This window comes from Lytechinus pictus, chromosome 1, assembly GCF_037042905.1.
Source record: "Lytechinus pictus isolate F3 Inbred chromosome 1, Lp3.0, whole genome shotgun sequence".
NCBI classification, from domain to species: Eukaryota; Metazoa; Echinodermata; class Echinoidea; order Temnopleuroida; family Toxopneustidae; genus Lytechinus; species Lytechinus pictus.
In genome coordinates, this window is record NC_087245.1 from 33,711,635 (window position 1) to 33,736,037 (window position 24,403).

Sequence of the window (24,403 nt, forward strand, 5' to 3'; positions counted from 1 at the left end):
AAAATACTTGTTTAGTGTACTTTTCGAAATCCCATGGTCGCGCCTGGTATCCACTCGTCAATGGGAGTGGCCCCCTGGGCTAATATTCTTCGTATAATTACCCAAGGTGTCTGAAACGTCAACGTTCTTAAATCTTTTGTTTTCTTTCTTGATGTTGCAGATGATTGATCCTGGAAGATCTTGTGTCCACTGAACTCAAACCAAATTTGTTCGGACTCTTCCAATTTGGTGCCTCAGTTTATCAATTTTAAAATTTTAGAATTGTCTCTCTTTTTCCTTTCTCTTCTGCATGTACTGGGGTATACAGTAAAAGATTCGCTTGATATTTACATTTGGTTTTAATTGTTGGTACAATGCTTGCTTTAGGTTTATAGTTATGCTTAATTGAATTGATTGCATCTTGTATAGGCCTCTACAACTAAACCATAAGCTGGTAATGCGTACATAATGATCCATGAACATTTAACTTTAAGTTCGAATTTCATTAAATGATAAACAAGCAGGCTAGATCCTCGTAATGTAAAACTATGGAGGATCCAGGATTTCCCAAGGGGGGCACATTTTTCAGAGGAAAAATGTTACAAGCAAAACAAATATGTAAATAAAAAAGTTTTTGTCAACCAAAAATTAAGGATAATTCGTCTAAGAAAAAAATTGACAAGTAAAGAAAAAAATGCCTTCACTTTTAAAGGGGGCACTGCCTGGCTGTGCCCCCCCCCCCCCCCCACCTGGATCTGCCAGTGGGAGGGTGTCATTGTATGACACCCAAAATAAGTTAGACGATGATTTGATAAATCAATCACTGATTATTGATTATAACGTAACACGATGAAATAGATTTACATTTATGAACGAGAACTTTACTTTTCCCTAATCGTCACAGTGACCCAAAATGATAGAATAGCTTTATTAGGTGTAAAGATTTCTCATTTACATATCTTCATCGTTACGTATACAAATCAATCATTAATGTCATATCCAAGGAGCTATTGACGGTAACGTGTATTGAGCACGGAGCAACATATTACTTAAATGAAATAACTATAAACGAATTAAAGAATCAATGAAAAAATGTGTAATCTTTTGAAGTCAAGGGCCCCGTAACACAAAGTTTAGTAATTAATTAATCGCTAATTTAAAAGAACAATTTTGATTCATAGTCGGTCAGTCATGCAACGATAGTCTTGATGGGCCTTTTCATTTAGCGATCCATCGCTAACATATCCGTTAAGGGATCTTCATGATACATTTCCGAATCTAATTTCGCTTTATGCTATTAAATTAAATTCTTATTCATTTCAAATGGTTAGAAACGTCATTCATTGTCATTTCCATTAATGGAGATGTCGAATTATAACGTCCAAATTGTCGGCATGTCTTTTTTGGGGTCTGATTTCGATTAATTACATTGATCAGTTAAGGTCATCGTAAAATCCGGAGTTCTTGACTTAATAATTCGCAAAAATTGTTGGTAAAAAATATCAAAATGGATATTTATTTCTTCTGTAAATTCCATTATACTTTTTTTGTTTACCGCGAGTGTTTGTGTGGTAACTTATAGTTGCATAATAAAATAATTGCTAAGTGTAGTATATCTTATGAACGGAAACGAATTTTTATATGATCTTATGGTATCTTTGGGTATAAAGTCTGTCTGCATTACATATTTTGTTGTCTATATATTTTGTTTTTGTATGATGGATATTAAAAGAAATTGCGCTCGTTTAAGTCTGTCAAAAAAATCACCTAATCCAAGTCAACCGCCCCCCCCCCCCGCTATCAACAATGGCACTTTCCAAGTTCCTGTCATAAGCTGGTGAAGTCCTGTAATTTGATTGGCTGAGAAGAAATTAATCATAGAATCACACAGAAACAAAAACAAATCTGCTATTAAAAAACGAGGCCCCGTTTTCTATAGTAGATATACAGTGCGTATAAAAAAAAATGTGGTTATTTCTTTCACATAATCTTGGGTTTGGGTCTCATCTATCCAATGGAAGTAATAGTTTTGACAGAATGTTACACTTGAGTGAGCACTGTCCATTTTCGTAAAGCTCGCAGAAATGCTCATTTTCACGCCGTGTCAAGGGGAAAGGGCGAAATCAAACTTACCCTGCGAAACATTTCTCATACATTTCCATTGCACTTTTAGTCAATTGAAATAAAACGGATACATTCAAGCATTTTGTAACAATTGTTCCACCCAAATTGAAATTTCAACACTTAGTAAGCACAACCTTTACCTTTTTTGTGCCAGCTGGATCTGAGGACATAACTGAATCTGAACAAAAGTTTACATCAGACATCTCGAGCATTTTTTCACTAAGGTTTTATCATTTAAAGTGGGTTTACATTTCTTTTTTCATTTAATACTTGTTTCTCCACACCTTTTCCAAGCTTGACAATGATTAACAAAATGAAAATCAAGCCTTAGCCATTTCATGTAAATCACAGCTCGGTGTAAAGCAAATATCGTCACGATGGCCTCGGTGTGTGGGGCGCAATGCACTCTTCGAAGTGTTTTGGGCAAGGAAACAAGTTAAAAAGGTAAAACGATATCTTCAAATCAATTTTACTAGCTAAATTATATGTGTTCTTCATGATTAAGGTTTTTAATTTTATTCGCATAACTATTTCAAAGTTCTGCGCAAATCATTTTTCACTAACTTTTCTAAAGTAAGTGGTGCTCACTCAAGCTGAAATATTTTTCGACAGTTAAATCGTCATTTGCTTAAATGGATCTGTACCAATGTTAAAATGTGGAAAAATTTTCAGGATATTACAAATGTATAATTTTAGAGGATTTTTTCTAAGTGTAAACTTTTTTTGATACGCACTGTATACTTTTCTTTTCTTGTATGTAAGTTGGCAAACTTTTCATAGACGATTAATGGCATCCAGAAGTGCGTCCACGATATCCGCGCGTCCGTTCCTATCGTGTGCGGTGTGTGTGTGTGTGGGGGGGGGGGTATGTGTGGCGCGAGGGTGTGTGTGTAAGAGAGAGAAGGGAGATGTGAGCGTGTCAGCTGCGGTGTGTGCGCGTGTGTAAGAGAGAGGGAGGGAGGGAGGGAGGGAGAGAAAGAGATGAAAGAAAACAAAAAGAGGGATTCGTTCAGAGGAGGATGGATGGGGGTGGTGGGGTCCAGGCACTGAACTGGAAATTTCCAGTTCACTTACAGCCTAGTGACTGCACTACGAGCGCTGATTTTCTAATTTAAATTTGAACTAGAAAATCAGCACTGGTAGTGCAGTTACTATACAAGCACTGTATGTGCTAAATTAGCACTTCATTTTTTAAAGTGCATGCACTCTTGTACATGCATGATCAATGGTCTCCATCCATCCCAGTCTCCCCGCTTTCTGAATTTTCGATTTCTCTCTTCCCCTCTCTTTTGCAATCTCTCTCCCTTCCTCTCTCTTAGAACTCTCTCTAATGATTCATGAATGAATTGACTCGCATTATGTTCTCGCAACCCCTCCACCCATATAAATCTCCGTTCCTAACTGACGGTCAGCCAAGTTCTCCCTCTCTCTGTTGCCCGGGGGGCCACTTCCATTGACCAGTGGATACCATGCGCGACTATGGGGTCTCGAAAAGCACCCTATATAAACACGTATTTTCAATATTCTGAAAATGCACCCCTTAACAAGTATTTGCATGTGAAACCCTACCCTTAACAAGTATTGGAAACAAAACGATACTCTTGGCAACTATTCCCTGACCCCCGTACAGCGTCATATTACTGACGTCGGTCGTCGGTACCTACATCATTGGGTTTAGTACAGCCCCACCTCCCACATCTCGCGCAAATCGTACTCTATAAACACGTAGTGTTGAATCTTGGGGAAAAAGTACATCCTTTATAAAACATTTTAGTCTTAATTTTTTACACCCTCGCAAATTAAACCCTGAACACGTAGTTCCTAGCGAAAATAAATACCCTTTTTTCATTAAGTGATTTTGACACCCTTATTACGTTACGTACATAACGTGCCCGATCTTGAAAAAGACATCATTTTTACGTGGTTTTTTTTTTGGTCGCGCATGGTATCCACTCGTCAATGTAAGTGCCCACCGGGCTCTGTTGCTCCCCCTCTCTCCCCTCTCTCCATTGATTAGCTAGTAGGCATATAACTTTTAGAAATGCATTGATGCCCACTGGCGTAAATCCCGGGGGGATGGGGGGGATATATCCCCCCCCCACTTTTCGAGGAGGGGGGGATGGCCTGTACAAACATCCCCCCCACTTTTTACGAAAGAAATGAAAAACAAAATCACAAGAGATAATTGTTTTATTAGTGAAAATTCTTCCAAAAATACCGCTTAACAAATAAAATAATATTATTGAATCATAAAATGCAAATAAAGAGCCAGTTCATCATTTCCAAACGAAATACTTATTTCCTTATTATAACATTGAAGAGAAACCCCTGTTTCTTCCAATTCATCAATGTTGGGGTCTTTGGGAAGGGATTAAGATGGAATTTTTTAATGTAATCTCTAATAAAACCAGTAAACCATCATGGGGTAAAAAAATAGTAATATTGGAGGGGTATTTGCCATATGGACATATAGTGGCGTAACTACGGGGGACATGGGGGGCACATCCCCCCCCCCCATTGGCGGCGGAGCAGAGGATTATCTTTTGTGTTTGGGGGGGACGCAACAATAGACGTCCCCCCCCAAACACAATAGATAATCCTCTGCTCCGCCGCCAATGCCCCCCCCCCCCATCGGCTGACCAAAAAAGGGGGAAAAGGAGAAAAGAGGGAGAAAGGAAGAGAAACGTAATGGGAAAGAAGAAAATATTATTCATTATAATGTTATATTATATTATAATTATGTTAAGTTACATTACATAAGAAACATTTTTGTCATAACTTTATGAAACATAATTTGCCCAGGGCCTACGTCTTCATTGTTCCTGGTGCTCGCATTGTCTGTTTAACGAGATATATAATCCTGTTGTACTAAAACATCCCGTTTTCAAGTCAATATAAACCAAATATATTTCCTAGCACTTGAGTTATCATTGTTTATGTAGTGACATATGCTTCTTTTTCATGACTCAAAAGTGATTGCCCCATGTTAAGGTCTTCGTATATATGAAACATTTCCTGTCCGTGATTACGTTCGCATTAGTGGATTGGTGAGATATGTCTGCTCTTCATGAATTCCTAAAATCAGTCCTTAAAATGTCCCTTCTTCTGATCTGATTATCAAAAATTTTCAGCTCGCGCTTCGCGCTCGCATCATTTGGTTAATGAAATACGTATGGTCCTAGTTAATTCCTACAAAGAAACCTTAGAATGCCCCACTTCAGGTCTGAATTATCTAAGTTTTCAGCTCGCGCTTCGCGCTCGCATTGTTAAGCGAGACAGGTACCTATCATGATTACACAAATTTGATTATAATGTCCCTTTTTAGGTGTAAATATACAAAAATTTCAGCTCGCGCTTCGCGCTCGCATTATTTGATCAGTGAGATACATATCCGTTTAATGACATTGTCCTTAAAGGGGAATCCAGCCTTGGCCATAAAATGTTGTGTTGAGAAGGAGGAAAATAAAATAAACAGAATGGTGAAAGAAATCGGACAAGCAATAAGAAAGTTATAGCTGCTTTAAAATTGAGATCACTAATAGTATGTAGATTTCAAATAAATTGGCAACTGGGTAAGTAAATTATGACAAGGGGCAAGGACAACAAAGTTTCCCATAGGCCATGTACTTTATTATCAGGGATTTGTGGTTTTCTCCTAAGTACCCATTCCCCTGGGGCAGTAATCTAAATATAACCCAGGTAGTATATTGTTTAATGACATCATGAAAGAAAAATATAGTTTGAAATAAAACTTTTGGGAAAAATGACATTTTAGCCATGATATGTATTGGAGTACATGGAAGAGTAGTCCTTGCCTGACATCACTATGACATCCCATATGCGGCCAATTTGAAGTCTCCATGAGTATAGTGATTACCAAAATTTACAACTTGTAAAAATTCACAACTTGCTTGTTGTTTGTCCAATATTGTTCAAACTTTCACCATCAACTTGTCTGATTTTCTTTTTCTTATAAAAACAAGTTTTTATTTGGGTTGGATTCCCCTTTAAAATGTCTCTATTAGGTCACTCACTCAGTCATTCAAAAAATTTGCTGGTGCCCCCCCCCCAATGCCGTGACCCACGGTACGCCACTGTGGACATATCAATGACAATTCCTTGCATATCTAAAAACATGATTGCAAAAAAAATGCCAAAATATTTCAGTCATCCCCCCCACCCATCAACACGGATTTACGCCAGTGTTGATGCCTATACCTTCGGAGAGGCCCTAAAAATATACGAGGGAATGTCAGACCAAGGGGAAAACGTTTGAAGTAAAACCTTGCATTTAGAGCACTTTATGAACTTTATGTTTGAAAAACATCTGAAAGCGCAATAAAACCACCAAACTTGACATAAAAATACAATTAAAAATATAAAATTGTATTTCTTGTATTGTATAAATTTGTATTTCGTGTGCTACACGTGCAAAATCTGCATTACAATTTTGTAATTTTCAAGAATATATATATATATATATATATATATATATATAATGTATATATATATATATATATATATATATATAATGTGATGACAGGTTTACTTGCGGTTTACTTGTATACCACCAAACGCTCTTGAGATGTGAGTATGAAACATAATGAGATGAGGTCAACTCAAAAGATGAGGCAGGACACCTAAGAATGGTGTCCTGTGTCATCTTTTGAGTTGACCTCATCTCTCTCTCTATATATATAATAATAATAATAATAATAATAATATAGGTATATTTACCCAGGGTAGCCACTTCAGTTTCGAAAACTGTTCTACCAGCGGGCCCTGCTGTTATTATTGTATATCTTCTTCTTCTCCTTAATCTTCTCCCTAATTCTCCTTCTTCTTCTTCTTCTTCTTCTTCTTCTTCTTCTTCTTCTTCTTCTTCTTCTTCTTCTTCTCCTCTTTCTCCTCCTCCTCCTCCTCCTAGATCCTCCACGCCTCTCCTCTTTCTCCTCCCAGCGCCGATCGATCTGCTTTGCGCGGTGGATCGGAGCCTTCCGTCCCAGGCGGCGATTGCATAATCAACATGTGTTGGTGGAAATAGTGAAATTGCTTTCTGTAATTCTGTTCAGCGACACTCACTGAGGAAAAGATGTTGCGAGGAGCCATCTCTGCATATGGGTCACGTACAATACGAAACAGGCATCTGAGGTCAAGATTGTCCAACTACAAGTTAGTCATATTTTAATGTCTGCTACTAGCAGACTTTTTTGCTTAGTCTACCCTCCTTTTCACTATTTCAATGCAATGGCCAATGCGAATATTTACTTAGCTTGAGCTCAGTCCCACTTACGTCAATTTCTGCTGGTTATTAACAAACGTGACAAACGGAGGCCTTTTTTTGGAAACGGCAGCGTCAATACTAACGTTAGGGCCTATTAAGAATTTGGGTATCCAATTTCAGAGACAGTCTCCAGTTTGGGAGACCAATTTCCTTTGTTTACATTTGCTGCAAAAGGATTAGCTTGGCGGCAAATAAAAATGTGATGAGCAGATTCCTCATTGAAAAATTACCCCTTTTCACTGTCTACTTTGAAAATTCACCGTCTACTTTGAAAATTCACCGTCTACTTTTGTTTTGATAAGGATTTTTGTTGTCATCCACACACAAAACAAATGGGCTTCTGACCTCAGTGAGGCAAAATTTTTGGTGGAAAAAAATCTGCTTTTGTTGTAGACAGCTGGCAGCCGTCTGTTTCGAGGATTTTTTAACATTTTTTTATTTTTAAAATTTCTCCTCATACACAGACGGCTCGCTATCGTGCAGCCACCATTACTGGGCATTAGGGGACTTACAATGCAAAATCCCCCCGTCGGGGCTCTTCAAATTTTGTCTTTAATGAATCAAGCTTTTGAAAATTAACTCGACCGAAATGCAAATTAATATTCCCTCTTGGCATTTATTGCCAAAAAACGGGGAAAATCAAGTTAAAAGGAACAAAAACAGTGACTTACCTCGGCTGTCGCGCAACTTCACTGCCCTGTTTTATCCGAACTTAATACACATATGGCCATTGAGTCCCCTGTACAGATCGCGCTAGAACTTCGGTCTCTGTATTTGGTGAGTGAAGCCAACGGAGTTCAGCTGAACAACCAACATAACAGAGACCGAAGCTTTTGGTCTACTGTTGTTGGTGTTGTTTCTTTTGTTCTTTTGCAACACAAACCAGTTTTCAACCCACTGTCGCCTAGTATGAGGTATACATAATGTTTGGACCTCATTGGTACTAGGACTAGGAGTAGTCGTGGGATTGACGAGCCTTCGGAATAACGAACCCTATTTCGTTTTCGGACTAACGAACTTTATTTCGTTTTTGGACAAACAAACCTTCGGAATGACAAACGCTATTTTGATTTCGGATAACGAACCTTCGGAATAACGCCACAAATATGTAGATTAACGAACCCTTTTTCTTTATCGAATTAACGAACATCGAGGTTTAGGCAATTTACGTGTTTCGGAATTACGAACCTTTGGAATAAAGAATCTTCGGAATTACGGATCTTCATTATTACAAAGTGTAACAAAAAAAATTTCATATCTTAATTATCCATGTAACTTGCGTGACTCAATGTGTAACTTACACTAAAGGGAAACTATTGAATATAACTTTACACACACATTATCATTTGCGCCCTTGATGGTACTTGAGATTCGTCTGGCAAGTTGGAACTCATAATTGATGAAAATATTTTCTGTGTTACAATCAGATATCTGATATCAAGAAAACGCATTATCACAAAATGAATTATAATTGAATAAAATGTGACTCGTTATGCTTTTATTATTATTTATGCTCATATACATGTAGGTCATTTGTCACCCGTTTCATCTGGAGGCAACATTTACAAACCTGGCAGCCGATAGTTTACTGCATTTGTAATGCATTATGATTTCAATTATAGGCTGCAGTCGCGAAGCATTTGAACTTAAATGATAGCGGTAACGTATGTTACATAGGGAAATTTACATACTGTGAAAGAAATAATCACACAATGATAACAAAGTAACATCATGTGTTCATATTTATATAAACTTAGAGTAGACATATGTCTCTTGAATTGGTAATGAAATAAATTTTGTTTGGACATTATTTTTCATTTTTCTGATTTTCCAATTGTGCCGAAATAGTGGTTTGGCTCTGAGGCGAGCAATAAATCACTCTACCTGAAATGGATTAAGGCAAGTGGTAGCGAGTGATCGCTCTCGCTCGCGTTTAAGAGTAAAATAATGATGTCATAATCCTACACGGGTTAGTGAACATATTTGCAAATCCCTTTTCAATGAAACTTACTTGAGAATTGATACTTAAAAGTGTTTATTATTTTTTTATTAAAGGAGAATGAAACCCTTGAAACCAGCTGAATCCATATCAAAGAGAAAAATCAAAGAAACATATTGTTGAAAATTTGAGGAAGATTGAATGAATAATAAGAAAGTTATGAGCATTTGAATATTGAGATCACTAATGCCATGTAGATTCTCCCATTGGCAATGCGACCAAGATCTGTGATGTCACACACGTACAACTCCCTCATTACTTTAGTACTTATTTCACTTATATTCTCACTTTTATAGAGTCTATCACAAGGTGAGGTGTTCTCTTTATGAGAGGACAAGTACAGAGGTTTCACAACATTATATCATTGATGAATCATTTTGTCATATGATTAGAATGAGCAAAAAGAGATGTTTTGGGGTATATTTTCAGTGTCCAAAAGGGGAGAGTTGTTCATCTGTGACATCATAGATCTTGGTTGCATTGCCAAAAGGAGGATCTCCATAGCATTAGTGATCTCAACATTCAAATGCTCATAACTCTTCTATTGCTAGTCCTATTTTACTCAAACTTTTGTTGATCTTATTCTTTGATTTTTCTGCTTTCACAAAAGCTAACTTGCTCCAAGAGTTTCATTCTCCTTTAAACAATTATAATTTTTATAATGTAAATAACTTTTAAAATGTGCTTTTGAAATGGAATTTAATGCAACCCTTGTAGGATTATAACATTAACATCTAGATTCATTCATTGTAGTCATGCCTTAATTTGGTGCAAACCTCCTGATCATCCAAGCATTAACACGTACCACATAAATATGGTATCAAATTATTAGAACATACTCATTCAGGCCATATTATATGTGTTCATGACATATACATTTCCTGAAATTGGGGATTTGTGAGGTGTCAAGTTTTTTTTTTAATTTACATGGATATATGTATATATATCAAGGTAAGTATACTATGATACTTTATAAAGCCGGGGTAATAGTATGCAGCGCTTAGAAACATTTGTATTAAGCGCTATATAAATGTTGTATATTATTATTATTATAATCTATTTTTATTAACTAAAAAACAAACATTGAAAATGGATTTAAAAAAATGTTTGTGTTATTTTGTTTTTGAAATATTATTTTTTATTTCTCTTTTTGAAATGTTCCTGTAAGAATGAATTTTTTAAAAATGTAGTTGAAAAGAAAAAAATAATTAAACCCTTATCCAATTTCTTCAAGGGGAGGTCCTCAAACGACCCTGCACTTGACAGTTCTAGGCTGTACAATTTCGTCTTTTTTATGTGACCCAGAGTGAATGCTAGTTTTTTCAGCAAAATCATTTCCTAAAACCAACTACATCCTACCACATTGACTCTGAAACTTTTTATGAAGACTTATGATATATCTGTTTCAGACATGGTTGCAGGAGATGCTATTCTGCTGTAAGTAAAGCCCAGGAAAGAGTGAAGATATACCAACCAGGAGACAGGGTTCATGGTTTCTCAGTTGAAAAGGTTTGTTAAATTTTACACATTTTTTAGTATGTTTCATTTTATATTTGTTTTTAATGAATTGCCCTGCAGGTGAACTTGAATTTAGTCAACCTTGAAAAGGTCCAGTATTTGCCAAGTTGAAGCAGATTTGAGACCAGATTATTTTGGGTATGCAAATCCTGCATGTAGAGTCGTAAAGGGATGGTCCAGGCTGGAGATATTTATATCTCAATAAATAGAGTAAAATTCACAGAGCGAAATGCTGAAAATTTGATCGAAATCTGATAACAAATAACAAAGGTATTGAATTTTTAAGATTTGCATTATTCCGGTGAAACAGTTCTAGGCATGTCTTCATGAATATTCATTAGTTGCGCTGATGATGTCATATCCCCACTTCTTCTTTAGTATTTTATTATATGAAATTAGGTATATTCAAATTTTTTCTACCAAGAACTAAAACAATTAGATTGACAACAGATTAAGTGCATAAGTTATTAATTCCCGCAACTTATTTCGTCATAATGGAGACACATCATTTTATACACATGTATAAAAAAATGAAACATTTATGATTTCATGTAATAACACAAGAAAAAGGAAAGTGGGGATATGACATCATCAGCCCACCTAATGTATATTCATGACGATGTGCATTTAACTGTTTTCACAAAGTATTGACAAACTTTGAAATTCAATTACTTTGTTATTTGTTATCCGATTTTGGTGAAATTTTCAGCATTTTGCTCTGTGAATTTTACTCTATTTATTTAGATTTAAATATTTTCAGCCCAGACCATCCCTTTAATACACAAGGTAAGAGTGTACCTGATTCGATTTCAATATTTGTCCAGACTATTCCTTGTAAATTTATTTTTTCACTAGGTAGTTCCAGTTCCTGAATTGTACCTGACCGCTGTCCAGTTACGGCATGAAAAGACTAATGCTCAGTATCTACATGTGGCTAGAGAAGATACAAACAATGTTTTCAGGTAAATGTACCCGTAGGTTTTCTTCTTTTGTAATGTTTTAAAGAGTGATTTGAAAATTAATTATGGGAGGGGGTGCTTAAATATCAACAAGTGTGTTGCTTAATGTATTGTGATTCATGACAACCGTTTTTGTTTTGCTTATTGATTAAATGCATTCAAATTTTTCAATGAATTATGAATGAACAAGGGTTAGAATGTGAAAGTTACTTTTTTTTTCATCAGTCAATGCTGCTTTATGACAGGTATGTTTGTTTTGCAATGTTGGGATATTGATGAAGGTTTTATGAAAATGCATCAGAGAATAAGAGAGTTATGATTTTTTGATTTATGACGTCATATGCGAGCAGCTCCCCCATATATCATGTGATATAAATTCTGTAAATTCCAATTTTCTGAAGGAATATGATGAATAAAAGTATTTTTCTTATAGAAGGGAGTATGAAATGATGTGTCAGACTAATGATATGTTCAATACACAAATAGAGTCATTTTCAAATTTTTTAGGGAAAAGCATTAAAAAAAATTCTTATTACATGTACACAACAAATGGAGGAACTGCCTGTCTGCGACATCACAAATTTAAAATGTTGAAAACTCAAAACTCCATTATCCTTCGACGGATTTTCATCAAACCTCCACCAATATTGTTCTCTAATTTTTATCCTGTATGACATCCAACTTATCGTCATGGAGAACTGACCCTTTATTTCCTTGACGTAACCCTAGTCATTGTTTTATTGTGTTTCTTTGGCAGTGTCGGGTTTCGGACCACCCCAATGGATAGCACGGGCGTATCTCACATCCTAGAGCATACAGTCCTGTGTGGCTCACAGGACTACCCAGTTAGAGACCCGTTCTTTAAGATGCTCAATAGATCACTATCTACATTTATGAATGCATGGACAGGTAAGGAATAGGAAGCTGTAGCAAAGTCAATCAAACTTTGATTCGCTCCCTTATTTTCCCTCTCTGGCTCTTCCTATTCTCTCTTTCACCCTCTTCCCATTCTTTTTCCCATTATCTATTTCGTGTCGTGTCGTGGTCTAGTGGTTACGACTTTCGTCTTTCAATCAGAGGGACCTGGGTTCGAATCCCAGCCATGGCGTGTTTTCCTTCAGCAAGAAATTTACTGACATTGTGCTGCACTCAGCCCAGGTGAGGTGAGCTACAGCTTGGTATAAAATGATAATAAGTATCAAGTGCAGTATAGTTTATGCAATTATCGTAGCTGTGCTATATAAATGGACCATATTATTATTATTATCTCGGTTTCCATTTCCTTCTTTTTCCCAAGTCTATTTTGCCCTCTCCGTCTTTTCCCATTATATCTCCATTTCCTCTATCCATTCATCTATTTTTTTCTCTCCCTCTTTTCCCATTCTCGCTGCATTTCCCACTTTTCCACAGTAGTATGGTCTATTTTTGTTTAGATTACCAATATTAGAATAATTTGTGTGATGAACTGCCCAGGTGAATACAATAAAAAGAATCATGCCAGTATTGGAAATACTGGCACTGGAAGAAAGACTTTCAAAATAAATGATTTTCAATGCTTTATTATTTATAGTAATGCAATAAATAATCATATTTCAGATTTATGGTGAAAAGTCAAGGGGAGGGGGAAGCCAAAAAGGTAAATTCATTATAGGTCTATGAATACTCTCTTTAATAAAGAAGGGGTTTTGTTTGGCTGAATCCAGAGGGGAAAAAATGTTTCTTTAGGAGTACTCTTTTAAATCACTAGCAAAACTTTGCTTCATTGGTTTATTGTATCATTGTATTATACTTAAAGGTCAAGTCCACCTCAGAAAAATGTTGACTTGAATAAATAAAGAAAATTCAAACAAACATAACGCTGAAAATTTCATCAAAATCGGATGTAAAATAAAAAAGTTATGGCATTTTGAAGTATCGCTTATTTTTCACAAAACAGTGATATGCACAACTCAGTGACAGGCAAATGGGTCAGTCGATGATGTCCATCACTCACTATTTCTTTTGTTTTTTATTGTTTGAATTCTACAATATTTCATTTTTTACACATTTGACAATAAGGACTAACTTGACTGAACCATATACATGTAGTATTAATGAATGCTAGTTCCACATGTTCAGGGAGGAATTAATTGTTGTTTCCCTTGACAATGAAGAGAAAATTAGAATATTTCATATAATAATATACAAAAGAAATGGTGAGTGGATGACGTCATCAGTCTCCTCATCTGCATACTGAACAGGATGTGTATATAACTGTTTTGTGAAATTAAGCGAAACTTTTAAATGTCATAACTTTCTTATTTTACATCCGATTTTGATGAAATTTTCAGTGTTATGCTTGTTGGATTTTTCTCTTTTTATTCAAATCAGCTTTTTGTTTGGGTGGACTTGTCCTTTAACTTCAGACTCTATGATTTTCAGGTTTTCTGTTTTAAGTTTTCCAAAGGGATGTTTCACAAAGATTTGAGTGTGACTGTGAGTCGCACTTAAACTCCAAGTTGCGTGCGTTATAAAACGCATCACTTTTTGGACAAATCTTGCTGAGAGGACGCATGCTACTGCATGTTAATCAATGAGATTGGGCGTTACATATCATGTGCGCATTGACTCTAAGTCACTATTTGTGAGATAACCCCCCCCCCCCCCTCCCCGGGGCTCTTCGGACATTTCAGGGATCTGATTGGTTGAGAGCTATGCAAGAATTTTTACTGGGCTGCATGAACGATATCCACTGTAAACAAGCTATCACCAGAAAAGGTAATTGTGATGTCATCGCGCATGTACTGTTACACTTGTTTACGTCAAAATTTTGAATTTTCGATCAAGGCAGAATGAATCAAATAAAGGATGCAAAATGATCTGTAAGTACAAATACGGTACTGTAATTGTCATAGGGATTAAAACTGCCCGCATACTCGTTAGTTGAGAAGTCCAGACATACGATCTAACGTTAGATCTACTGCCCTGGGCTGGCTGTGCACAGCCAAATCTCCACTGCAGGCCTAGGCAGCCGTAGGCGCTGCCCCCCGGCGCGGCCCGGGTATACACACACAGCTATTGGAGGTCTGAGGCTGCCTCATAGATCTAGTCAATGCCAAGCTGTATCTGGCATTTTGGGTATAATAATGCCTTTGTGCCAACATATTATCAAGTTAGGCATACATATTTACGTTGTCCATGGTTATCAAAGGGTCTGCATTACATTTTGGAATTTTCATGCATCCGGTAAATAAATCATGCGTCCAGTAAAAAAAATCATGCGTCCGGTAAATTTTTTCATGCGTCCGGTAAATTGAATTTACCGGATGCATGAAATTATCATGCATCCGGTAAATCATTAATTTTTGTGGTTTATTCAATAAATTTTTTCCATTCTATAAAACAGATGATGCATGGGTTTCTTTCGTGGGTCAGTGGAACTGTGTGCACGCGGTAACTTTGGCATTATGGTCTAAACCATGCCAAAGTTTAATACCTTGTGCACACAGTTCCTACTGACCCACTCTAACCCATGCATCATTTGTATACTACCATAAGATCTTCTATTCCATCAAAATACTTCTTGCAGCTAGTGACTATACGATGTACCCCTTCTCGACTCAGAATGCCAAAGATTTTGAGAATCTTCTTTCCGTCTACCTTGATGCTGTATTCTTCCCAAGATTGAGGCAACTTGACTTCATGTAAGACATTGTTGAAATTTTATTTCAACTCTTTCAGTGCCCATGGCAGGTACATGTACAGACCAAAAACGTACACCATTTCTTCACTTAGAAAAATGTCAAACTGTCAAGGTTTAAAGTAGTATTTAAATACCTATCACTCATTACCTGCTACATGTACCTTTCGGTATCTTTAAAGGTCAAGTCCACCCCCGAAATATGTTGATTTGAATACTGTATACATAGAAAAATCAAACCAGCATAGCGCTGAAAATTTCATCAAAATTGGAAGTAAAAGAAGAAAGTAACTAAATTTTAAAGTTTCGTTTATTTTTCACAAAACAGTGATATGCACAATTCAAAGACATGCAAATGAGACAGCTGATGACGTCCTCTAATTCACTGTTTCTTTTGTTTTTTATTGTTTGAATTATACAATATTTCATATTTTACAGATCTGATAATAAGGACCAACTTGACTGAAACATGTAGTATTAAACAATGCTGATTCCACATATTCAGTGAGGAATTAACTGTTTCACTTGACAATGGGGAGAAAATTATAATATTTCATATTTTATATAATAAACTACAAAAAAAAATAGTGAGTGGATCACATCATCAGTCTCCTCATTTGCTACTGACCAGGATGTGCATATAACTTTAAAATGTCATAACATTCTTATTGTACATCGGATATTGATGAAATTTGCAGTGTTATGCTTGTTGGACTTTTCTCTTTTTATGCAAATCAACTTTTTGTTGGGGTGGACTTGTCCTTTAAAGAAAATTGCAGATTTGGTGAAACAATCCATTCTTGTGTCTGCATGAAACTATAGTAAACAAAACTAGAAATAACAACAGGAAATTCATAGAGGGAAGCTTGTTTCTGATCCAAAATAGTTTCAATCCATGACATTGACTAAATAGAAATTTGGCATTTGAAAGGGTAATAATTTTGTAATGCATCTGTATAGAAATTACTGTTGAAGAGAAATATGTTTCTGAAAATCTAGTATACATGATTCTGTGGTTGCATGCTATAAGATGTAAAGGGGAATGAAACCTTTGGAAGAGGTAGGCTTGTCTCGAAACAGAAAAATCAAAGAATAAGAACGAAGAAAATTTGAGAAAAATCGAACAAATGGTGAGAAAGTTATGAGCATTTGAATATTGCAATCACTAATGCTATGGAGATCCTCACGTTGGCAATGCGACAAGGATGTGTGATGTCACATGTGAACAACTTTCCCTTTGATGGACTATAAAATACCCCCAAAATGTCTCTTTTTGCTTTTTCTTATGGTGATACAAACTCTTTATCCATGATGTATTCTTTAAAAGTCTGTATTACATGCCCTCCTATAGAAAGAACACATGATCTACTGATAGATGTGATAAAAGAGGCAGTTTAAGTGAAATATATACTCAAGTAATGGGGAGAGTTGTTCACAAGTGACATCACACATCTTTGTCTCATTGCCAATATGAGGATCTCCATAGCATTAGTGATCGAAATATTCAAATGCTCATAACTTTCTCATTATTTGTCCCATTTTTCTCAAACTTTCGTTGATCTTGTTCTTTGATTTTTCTGTTTTCACACAAGCTATCTTGTTCCAAAGGTTTCATTCTCCCTTAAAGAGAAATTCCAGTAGTTGCAGTAAACACTGATTTCATGAGAAAGTCTGTAAAACCAGGCTTAATTGTCAGTATATCATCGAGGATCTAGATCTGGTACAGTTACATAAACTGAACTTTGTGAAATCTTGAAATCTACGCTGAATAATGTTCAGACTGAACTTCCCCAACACAGATAAGCGCACGTGGGACAGTGTATAATTATTGCTTTGAGCGTCGGGCCCGACGCTCTACCCGAATCCTGTGCTTATTTGCTGATTTCTCAGCAATTACACAATTTCTTCCAGAATCCTTTGGCACATGCATTTTATTTATACAAACAGACACTTTGGTGGTCATTTCATTGGATTCTGTACGAACTCATTTTGATATCGTTACCAAAACTAGCATTTACCTTTAAGGCATGCTAACAAGGTTTAGACTGTTCATTACTGGTATAAGCATACATATCATTTTTTTTCTTCAAATTCAGGCAAGAAGGTTGGCGATTGGAACATGAGGTGACAGAGGACCAATCTTCACCTATTGTGTTTAAGGGAGTCGTCTTTAATGAAATGAAAGGTGCCATGGTATGTATAAAACCATGATCTTTGTATTTGATTGTTAGATTGAAATAAGGAAAGGGAAAGGAAACAGTTGTATTTGTAATAATAATGATAATAATGATGATAATGGTAATGACAATGATTATAATAATGATAATGCTAAAAACAATGATACTAATAATAATACTACTCCTACTACTACTACCAATAATGATAATAAGAATACAAATGATAATAATAATAAGAAGAATAATAAGAATAATAATACACGGCTTTAGGATGGCTACCCCAGTCAGACGCTCAAGCATGTAAGGAATTTCTTCCTACTGGGTACCCATTTTCTACACCAGGGTGGAGAGTGGCAAATGTAGATAAATGCTTTGCCAAAGGACGCGAGTGCTGCGGTGGGATTCAAACCCTATACCTTTTAGTTCAAAGTCAGGAGACTTATCCACTGAGCCACAACACCTCTAGACAATTTGTACAATGTTAACGAGGCAAGGCAATACTAGACTCGTTTTCGGCTGTGTTTTACGCAACAAGACCCTTGAGCGTTTCTTAAATACGTTTCAAAGCCCAAGCAGTGCATTGTTGATTTTGTATTCGATGAAGAAGAAGAATTTTGATATGTTAAAAAAAGATCCAAAGGGGATACTGTGTTTGCCAGCATTAAAGTATACATCCAAAGAAAATTCACGAAAGTGATGATTATAGACAAATTATATATGAATGGAAAGGTCTTGTCTTTTTATACACAAATATGTCACTAAAAAGTCTTATTGATGTCGTGGAAATGCAAGAAATGAAATTATTAGAGACCCTTCTCAGCCCCCCAGCCGCCCCCAGACCGACAGTTCACGCAGTGAAAACAGTCGAGAATAATGACGTCACACAATCATCGAGCTCATTATCCCTCTGTGCATAATACACTGAATCACCTTACTGACCTCTTCAATATCTTCCGAATTTACCGTTTTCTTCATGTAATGTGACATCCGAATTCTGTTTTCGACAACTTCAGACTATAAGGGAACCAGAACTGTGTTATTTTGCCCGTTTTTTATTGAATTGTGAACTGGAAAGATCGATTTTGTCCACTCGACAGTCTTCGTTGTGTTGCTCTACTAACTATTGAAAAACTCCAAGCTGCACGGTCCCATTCACTTGCTCCCGATGCATGTTGCAGGCTACGCTGTTTGATCTAGTCAAAAGTCAAGGTAAGCATGTTTGGAAACTGTACTTGTTCTGACGAGGCATTCAGGTCAGATGACAGATACAGATCTGATATAAGTTTAGAATCATGCATTTTGGCATAACTACTATTAAAATTAAAAAGTTTTTATTTTAGAAATAATGTTTTTTCACAATTCCACCCAAGCCAAGGGTTCATTACATGCCGCCACGCACAGAAAAATCAAGCCATAGAAGTCGTGTGTTGTGGACCCAAGAAGTGAGATCCCAGACGCCTCCAGGCTAAGCACGCGCGACCCACTAGTTAGAAATCCACTGCCAAACGCGGTTCGTGGTGCGAGGTTAGTATACTAATACGTGTGAGTGGCACAATTCCAGCAGATTTTTTCTTCAGATTTCTAAAACTGGTCAGGACTCAGGCAGGCGATTAAATTATTTAAATTATTTAGGAGCACTGAGTGGTATGGACCATGGCTGAAAATCTGCTGTTTCAGAGGAATGTTTAAGTTTTTATTATACACAGAATTATATCACCATGATGCCGATGTCATGAAGCCAGACAAATTTTCAGCAGTGATTACCCTGATTCCTGGCCAAAATCACTCACACGTATTGCGAGGTTAGTATACTAACCTCGCATGTTGTGTGAGTGAGTATTAGTATACTACTAGTAGGTATTGCGAGGTTAGTATTAGTATACTAAACACGAACCGCGTTTGGCAGTGGATTTCTAACTAGTGGGTCGCGCGTGCTGGGATCTCACTTCTTGGGTCCACGACTTCTATGGCTTGAATTTTCTGTGCGCGGCGGCATGTAATGAACCCTTGGGTGGGCCAAAATTAGAGTCTGGTGTTTCTTTCTGATTAGAGTGTTGCTGCATATATGTATGCGTAATGCCTTCAACAATGAAGATAAATGCAATCTTTGTAATGACACAGAGACTCAGAGAGCACCGTACCTCAAGTGATGTTCGTGTAGTCTCCACTTCACTACTGGAGTACTGCTACAGCCTACACTACGCTACACACCTACCCGGGTAGGTGTGGCGTACATGTACGGTAGTGTAGCGGTAGTGAAGTGGAGTGGGGCCTACACAAACATCACTTGAGGTAGAGCACCAGTGTTCTGAGTGGAACTTTTCAGGTGTCTAAACCTACTATCGTTTGTTGTTGACCGGAAATTACATGCCACCGCAAGTCATCAATCATCACGATAATTAAATTCATACTTTGATTTGATTATTTAAACTATTTCTTTTTTTCTCTCTTCTACACACAGATCTGCACACTTGCTGACTCTGGTGACTTCTGGTCTCTGCTTGCTACCTCAATCTGGGAGGTTCCATCATGTCCTTTTACTATGATTTGGGTATAGCCATTTTATTCTTCACTCTTTCCAGGACCTACGGTTTGCAAGTTGTGGACTGATAATGATACAAAAGAAAAATTTTCTTTATCAATCTTGGAAACAATTTTGAGCACAGTTTTGGAGAGAACTAAGAAATTTGACTTGGACAGGAATATAGCTTGTCAAAAATTATAACACACAATTTAAACGAAAGAACAATTTTAATGTTACTCGGGCATTTTGCGAGAAATGTTATACTCAATCACACGTCCCAAATCAAGGGTAAGTCCTTTGATTAAACATGTAGTTGAATTGCGATTGCAACTCGACCTTATTACGCTTGAATTTGAATTTAAGACTTACGCTTGATTTGCAATTGAACATTAGTTTCTTGCAGTGCCCCATAATTATGTTTTGTTATCAGATATTTAACGTGCTGATTTTTCTCGAAAGGTATAATATATTTGTCCTTTTAAACGCTATTTGAATATGGGTACGCCTTTTATTTGTTTTCCACAATATTTATTGCATGTATGAACAGAAGTGAAATATTTATTGTGAAGCACTGTGAATGTTGTGTGATGGTTCATCATGTTTGTTATAAGACTGAAAGCCTGGTGGATGTGAGGAAGTGGCCTGGATGAAAGAAAAGTGAACATGTGTCCAATTACTGATTTGCATATTCTAAGACAATTTTGTTTCTGGATAAATTTTGCTATGCATTCCCTACATTAAGAGTAAAGGAGAAGTCCACGCAATCAAAAATTCATTTGAATTTAAAGAAAAATAACAAGATATTGCAGGAAATTTCATAAAAACTTTGTTTCAAATTTATATAATTACTATTTTAACAGTTCCATAAATATAACCTATTGTGATCAGATGAAGAGTTTCCTATCGTCAAATCTGCAAAGAATAAAAAACAAAATGCCACAAAAAATAGAAACGAATGTGATGTGAGTGACAACTCTAATTTGCATATCATTGTTTTGTGTATATGACTGTTTTGAGTAAAAACAACAAGGGAAATTACTCTATTCAAATAATTTTTAGTTGATGTGGACTTGACTTTTAACTCTACCCCTCCCATCCCAAATAAGAGTAGAAATAATCTAATCAAGAACTTGAAAATCAAAAGCAGCAATTAAAAAGCAAGATTTGATAAATACAGGTCTGAATAGAATTTCACAAGAATATAAAAAGAGAAAAAAAAGATGGGTAGGGACGGGGAAGGAATAAAAAAAAAATACCCAGAAAAAAAAAATCCGAGTTTCGAACCAGGGTCCTCGCACATGACAAAACAATGGCCAACGCATTTGGCCACAGACCATCGCCCTAACGGGAAGGCATTTTTAAGATATATGAAAGAAAGTCCGCTCGCCGCTGTTTCCTAATAATGCTTCGGCAATTCAACTGCAATTTCAGTCATTTCGCGATGGATATTGCCGTGTTTTTTTTTGTGGTTCCTGACTTTGCTACTAAATGAAATTTCATAATTTTTGTTCAGTCATAAAGAAGAATATCTATGCATTATATTGACTATAACATTAATGTGACGCAAGTGTGATTTCTACGTGAAAAAAATATGCTTTGTTTATTCACATATATTTCTTTTAAAAAAAAAAATTCTAAGCTAAATATCGGTTACCAAAATACGTTAAATGTGCACTTTTTTTCACTGTTCAGTAAATTCAAACTTTTATCTGTATAACAAGACCAATCTTAAGAGGAATAAACAATTCTAAGAGCAAAAAACGCTGATTGGAAAGATCGTCTCCAATGGGCTGCTGTCAGCTCAGCTGCTCACTGCTCATTGTGTGACGTCACTCAGCTGGAGCTCGCAAGAGGACCGGTGGAAGGCAGAAATATGGCATGAAAATCAATCATTTTTGAGAGCTGATTTCTGCAATCTCTGATCACTATTTTGAAAAGTGAAGTTATATATCTGATCAGTAATACTTCCCCTTTACAATGATGACCACATAAAGTCATTATAAAATACTTTTGATTCTTTGGATGTATACTTTATTAAGGCAATGATGCCATGCAGGCTGCACCCCCAATCGATGGATACAATAGATATACATGTAGCTATGGTATGCTGCTTCATACAACAAAATATGAACCCATTGTGCAGATTGAGAATTGTGATTATACTGTTAATGAATATATCTTGAGTGGAAGAAGCATATTTAGTTACAGTGATTTTTCATTTTAAAATACATGCATAGCCTTTTCCATTTCTGAAAACTTATGCATGTAATTCTGTTTCAAACTTGATCTTGAAGGGAAATTCTGTTTCGTGATAGAAAATGCACACAGCTAATACATGAATTAAGTATTGCAAAGGTATATTTAATGACTATTCACCAGAAAAATAAGAACCAAAACAGATCTTATATTTTAATTTATTGGTAAAAGGAAAATCACTTTCCCTACATGTTCCCGTAATTTGTGTTGTTTTTTACTTAAAAGTTTTATATGCTAAGGAGACAACCTATGCATATTCTATCCTTCATGAAATTGTGAAATTCTATCGTAAATTAATGGCCTTGTAATTCATATATTGGTAATGATAATAACAATTATAACGGCAAGAATAAAAATATACTAATTTGGTCGTTTGCTGCGTACATTTCTAAATGTGTTTTATTTCTAGTCAAGTCCTGATCAGCTGTTTGCCCACAGCCTACAGAGTAGCCTCCTCCCATCTCATACATATTCACACAATAGTGGAGGTGAACCAATCAGGATCCCCGATCTAACCTGGGATCAACTCAAACACTTTCATGCTACCCACTACCATCCAAGCAACTCCAGGTGAGAGAAAGCAGACCTGGGTCCCGTAACACAAAGGCTGGCGATTGATTGTACGCTTGATTATCACGATTGATTGTACGTTGTAGTCAATGGAATCAATCATAGAAAAATGTTTTTCGATCATTGCTAAAGTTTTGTGTTACGGGCCCCTGGGGGCTGTTTCATAAAGCTGTTTGTAAGTTAAGAGCGTCTTTAAGAACGACTGGTGATCCTTTCTTACACCCTAAACCATCGCCAATGAACATTTTGGTATATACTATTTACCACAAGAAATGATAACCAGTCGTTCTTAAAGTCGTTCTAATAAACTTATGAACAGCTTTATGAAACACCCACCTGCCTTTTTTTTGCTGAAATGATTATTGGCATTTATTTCCCACATAAATTAAATCTTCTATTTATAGTGATTGGTTCAAAAGGCATCATGTGACCATACATATTCTAGATATGCCCTTGAAACAAAATGCCCACTCAAGAAAATTTGCTATTACATGACTTGTATGATTTAACAGTGCATTAATCCATTGTTGATGTCACAGATCATGCAATCTCTCGGGTGCGCCGGTCAGCGAGGTGTCTCTTCCGGGCAAGTCCCGTGAAGGGACGGCGCAGGCACAAATCCGCATCCCGCTGAGTGCGTGGCTTCAGGAAAAGTAGATCAGTCAGCGCAGCGCGTTATCCATATTATGGTTGAGATTAAAAAAGGATGAACTAAGTGTACAAGGACTAAATTATCAAGATCTATTGTTCTAACTTATTAAATGTAGGATATAAAACAAATATACAGGGCCTTTATATCAAAAGAATAGAGGGGATTATTCATCCTCAGTTGTACTGGCAAAATTACTAATTTTCCCTCAGGGCTTTTTCTCCCCTCGGGAAAAATAGTATTGCAAGTCCAACCTCGGACAAAATCATTCCTGCTATACTACTCAAAGCCTGGTATATTTGTATAATATTTGCCTAGTTTAATAAATAGGACATAGTTTTTCAGTTCTCGTATTTAACAAAGATAGCCCCAACCCGATGGAATTACCAAAAATTGAACCAAATGAGTATTGTTATAGCAATAGACATATACATGTATTCCAAGGTTTTGAAATATAGGTACAGGTAGTAGCAATAAGATTGAAATGTGAAATGATGCTGTTCATATGTGTCATGCTTTCTAATTTGCATGATCTGCTATACATGTACAGTGTACATGTCAGCAGGCTAGATTACCCAGCATTCATAACAAATTATGGTCTAACCAATATCCTGTTAAGCATTTGTGCAATAATTTTCCAAAATGAATTGCAAGTATGAGAATTCACACTAATTGTCCCTATTCC

The 24,403-nt window shown here is 36.3% G+C and overlaps 2 protein-coding genes across 5 annotated transcripts in view; both read left to right on the forward strand.

Moving 5' to 3' along the window:
* The window catches only part of LOC129261357 (deleted in malignant brain tumors 1 protein-like), a 32,967-nt gene extending 31,303 nt beyond the window's left edge, over window positions 1-1,664 (forward strand). For both annotated transcript variants that reach the window (XM_064100862.1, XM_064100855.1), the window contains exon 8: window positions 161-1,664. The gene's annotated coding sequence lies outside the window, so the exon portion shown is untranslated. The remainder of the gene's footprint in view (window positions 1-160) is intronic.
* Window positions 1,665-7,114: 5,450 nt separating this feature from the next.
* LOC129266156 (presequence protease, mitochondrial-like) overlaps window positions 7,115-24,403 on the forward strand; it is a 53,593-nt gene continuing 36,304 nt past the window's right edge. For all 3 annotated transcript variants that reach the window (XR_010293872.1, XM_064100869.1, XM_064100880.1), the window contains exons 1-7: window positions 7,115-7,275; window positions 10,796-10,895; window positions 11,760-11,866; window positions 12,621-12,772; window positions 15,432-15,546; window positions 17,639-17,735; window positions 22,909-23,069. Coding sequence is in view for 2 of the 3 variants with exons in the window: in XM_064100869.1 (XP_063956939.1) it covers window positions 7,196-7,275; window positions 10,796-10,895; window positions 11,760-11,866; window positions 12,621-12,772; window positions 15,432-15,546; window positions 17,639-17,735; window positions 22,909-23,069 (812 nt within the window). In the remaining variant the exon portion in view is untranslated. The remainder of the gene's footprint in view (window positions 7,276-10,795; window positions 10,896-11,759; window positions 11,867-12,620; window positions 12,773-15,431; window positions 15,547-17,638; window positions 17,736-22,908; window positions 23,070-24,403) is intronic.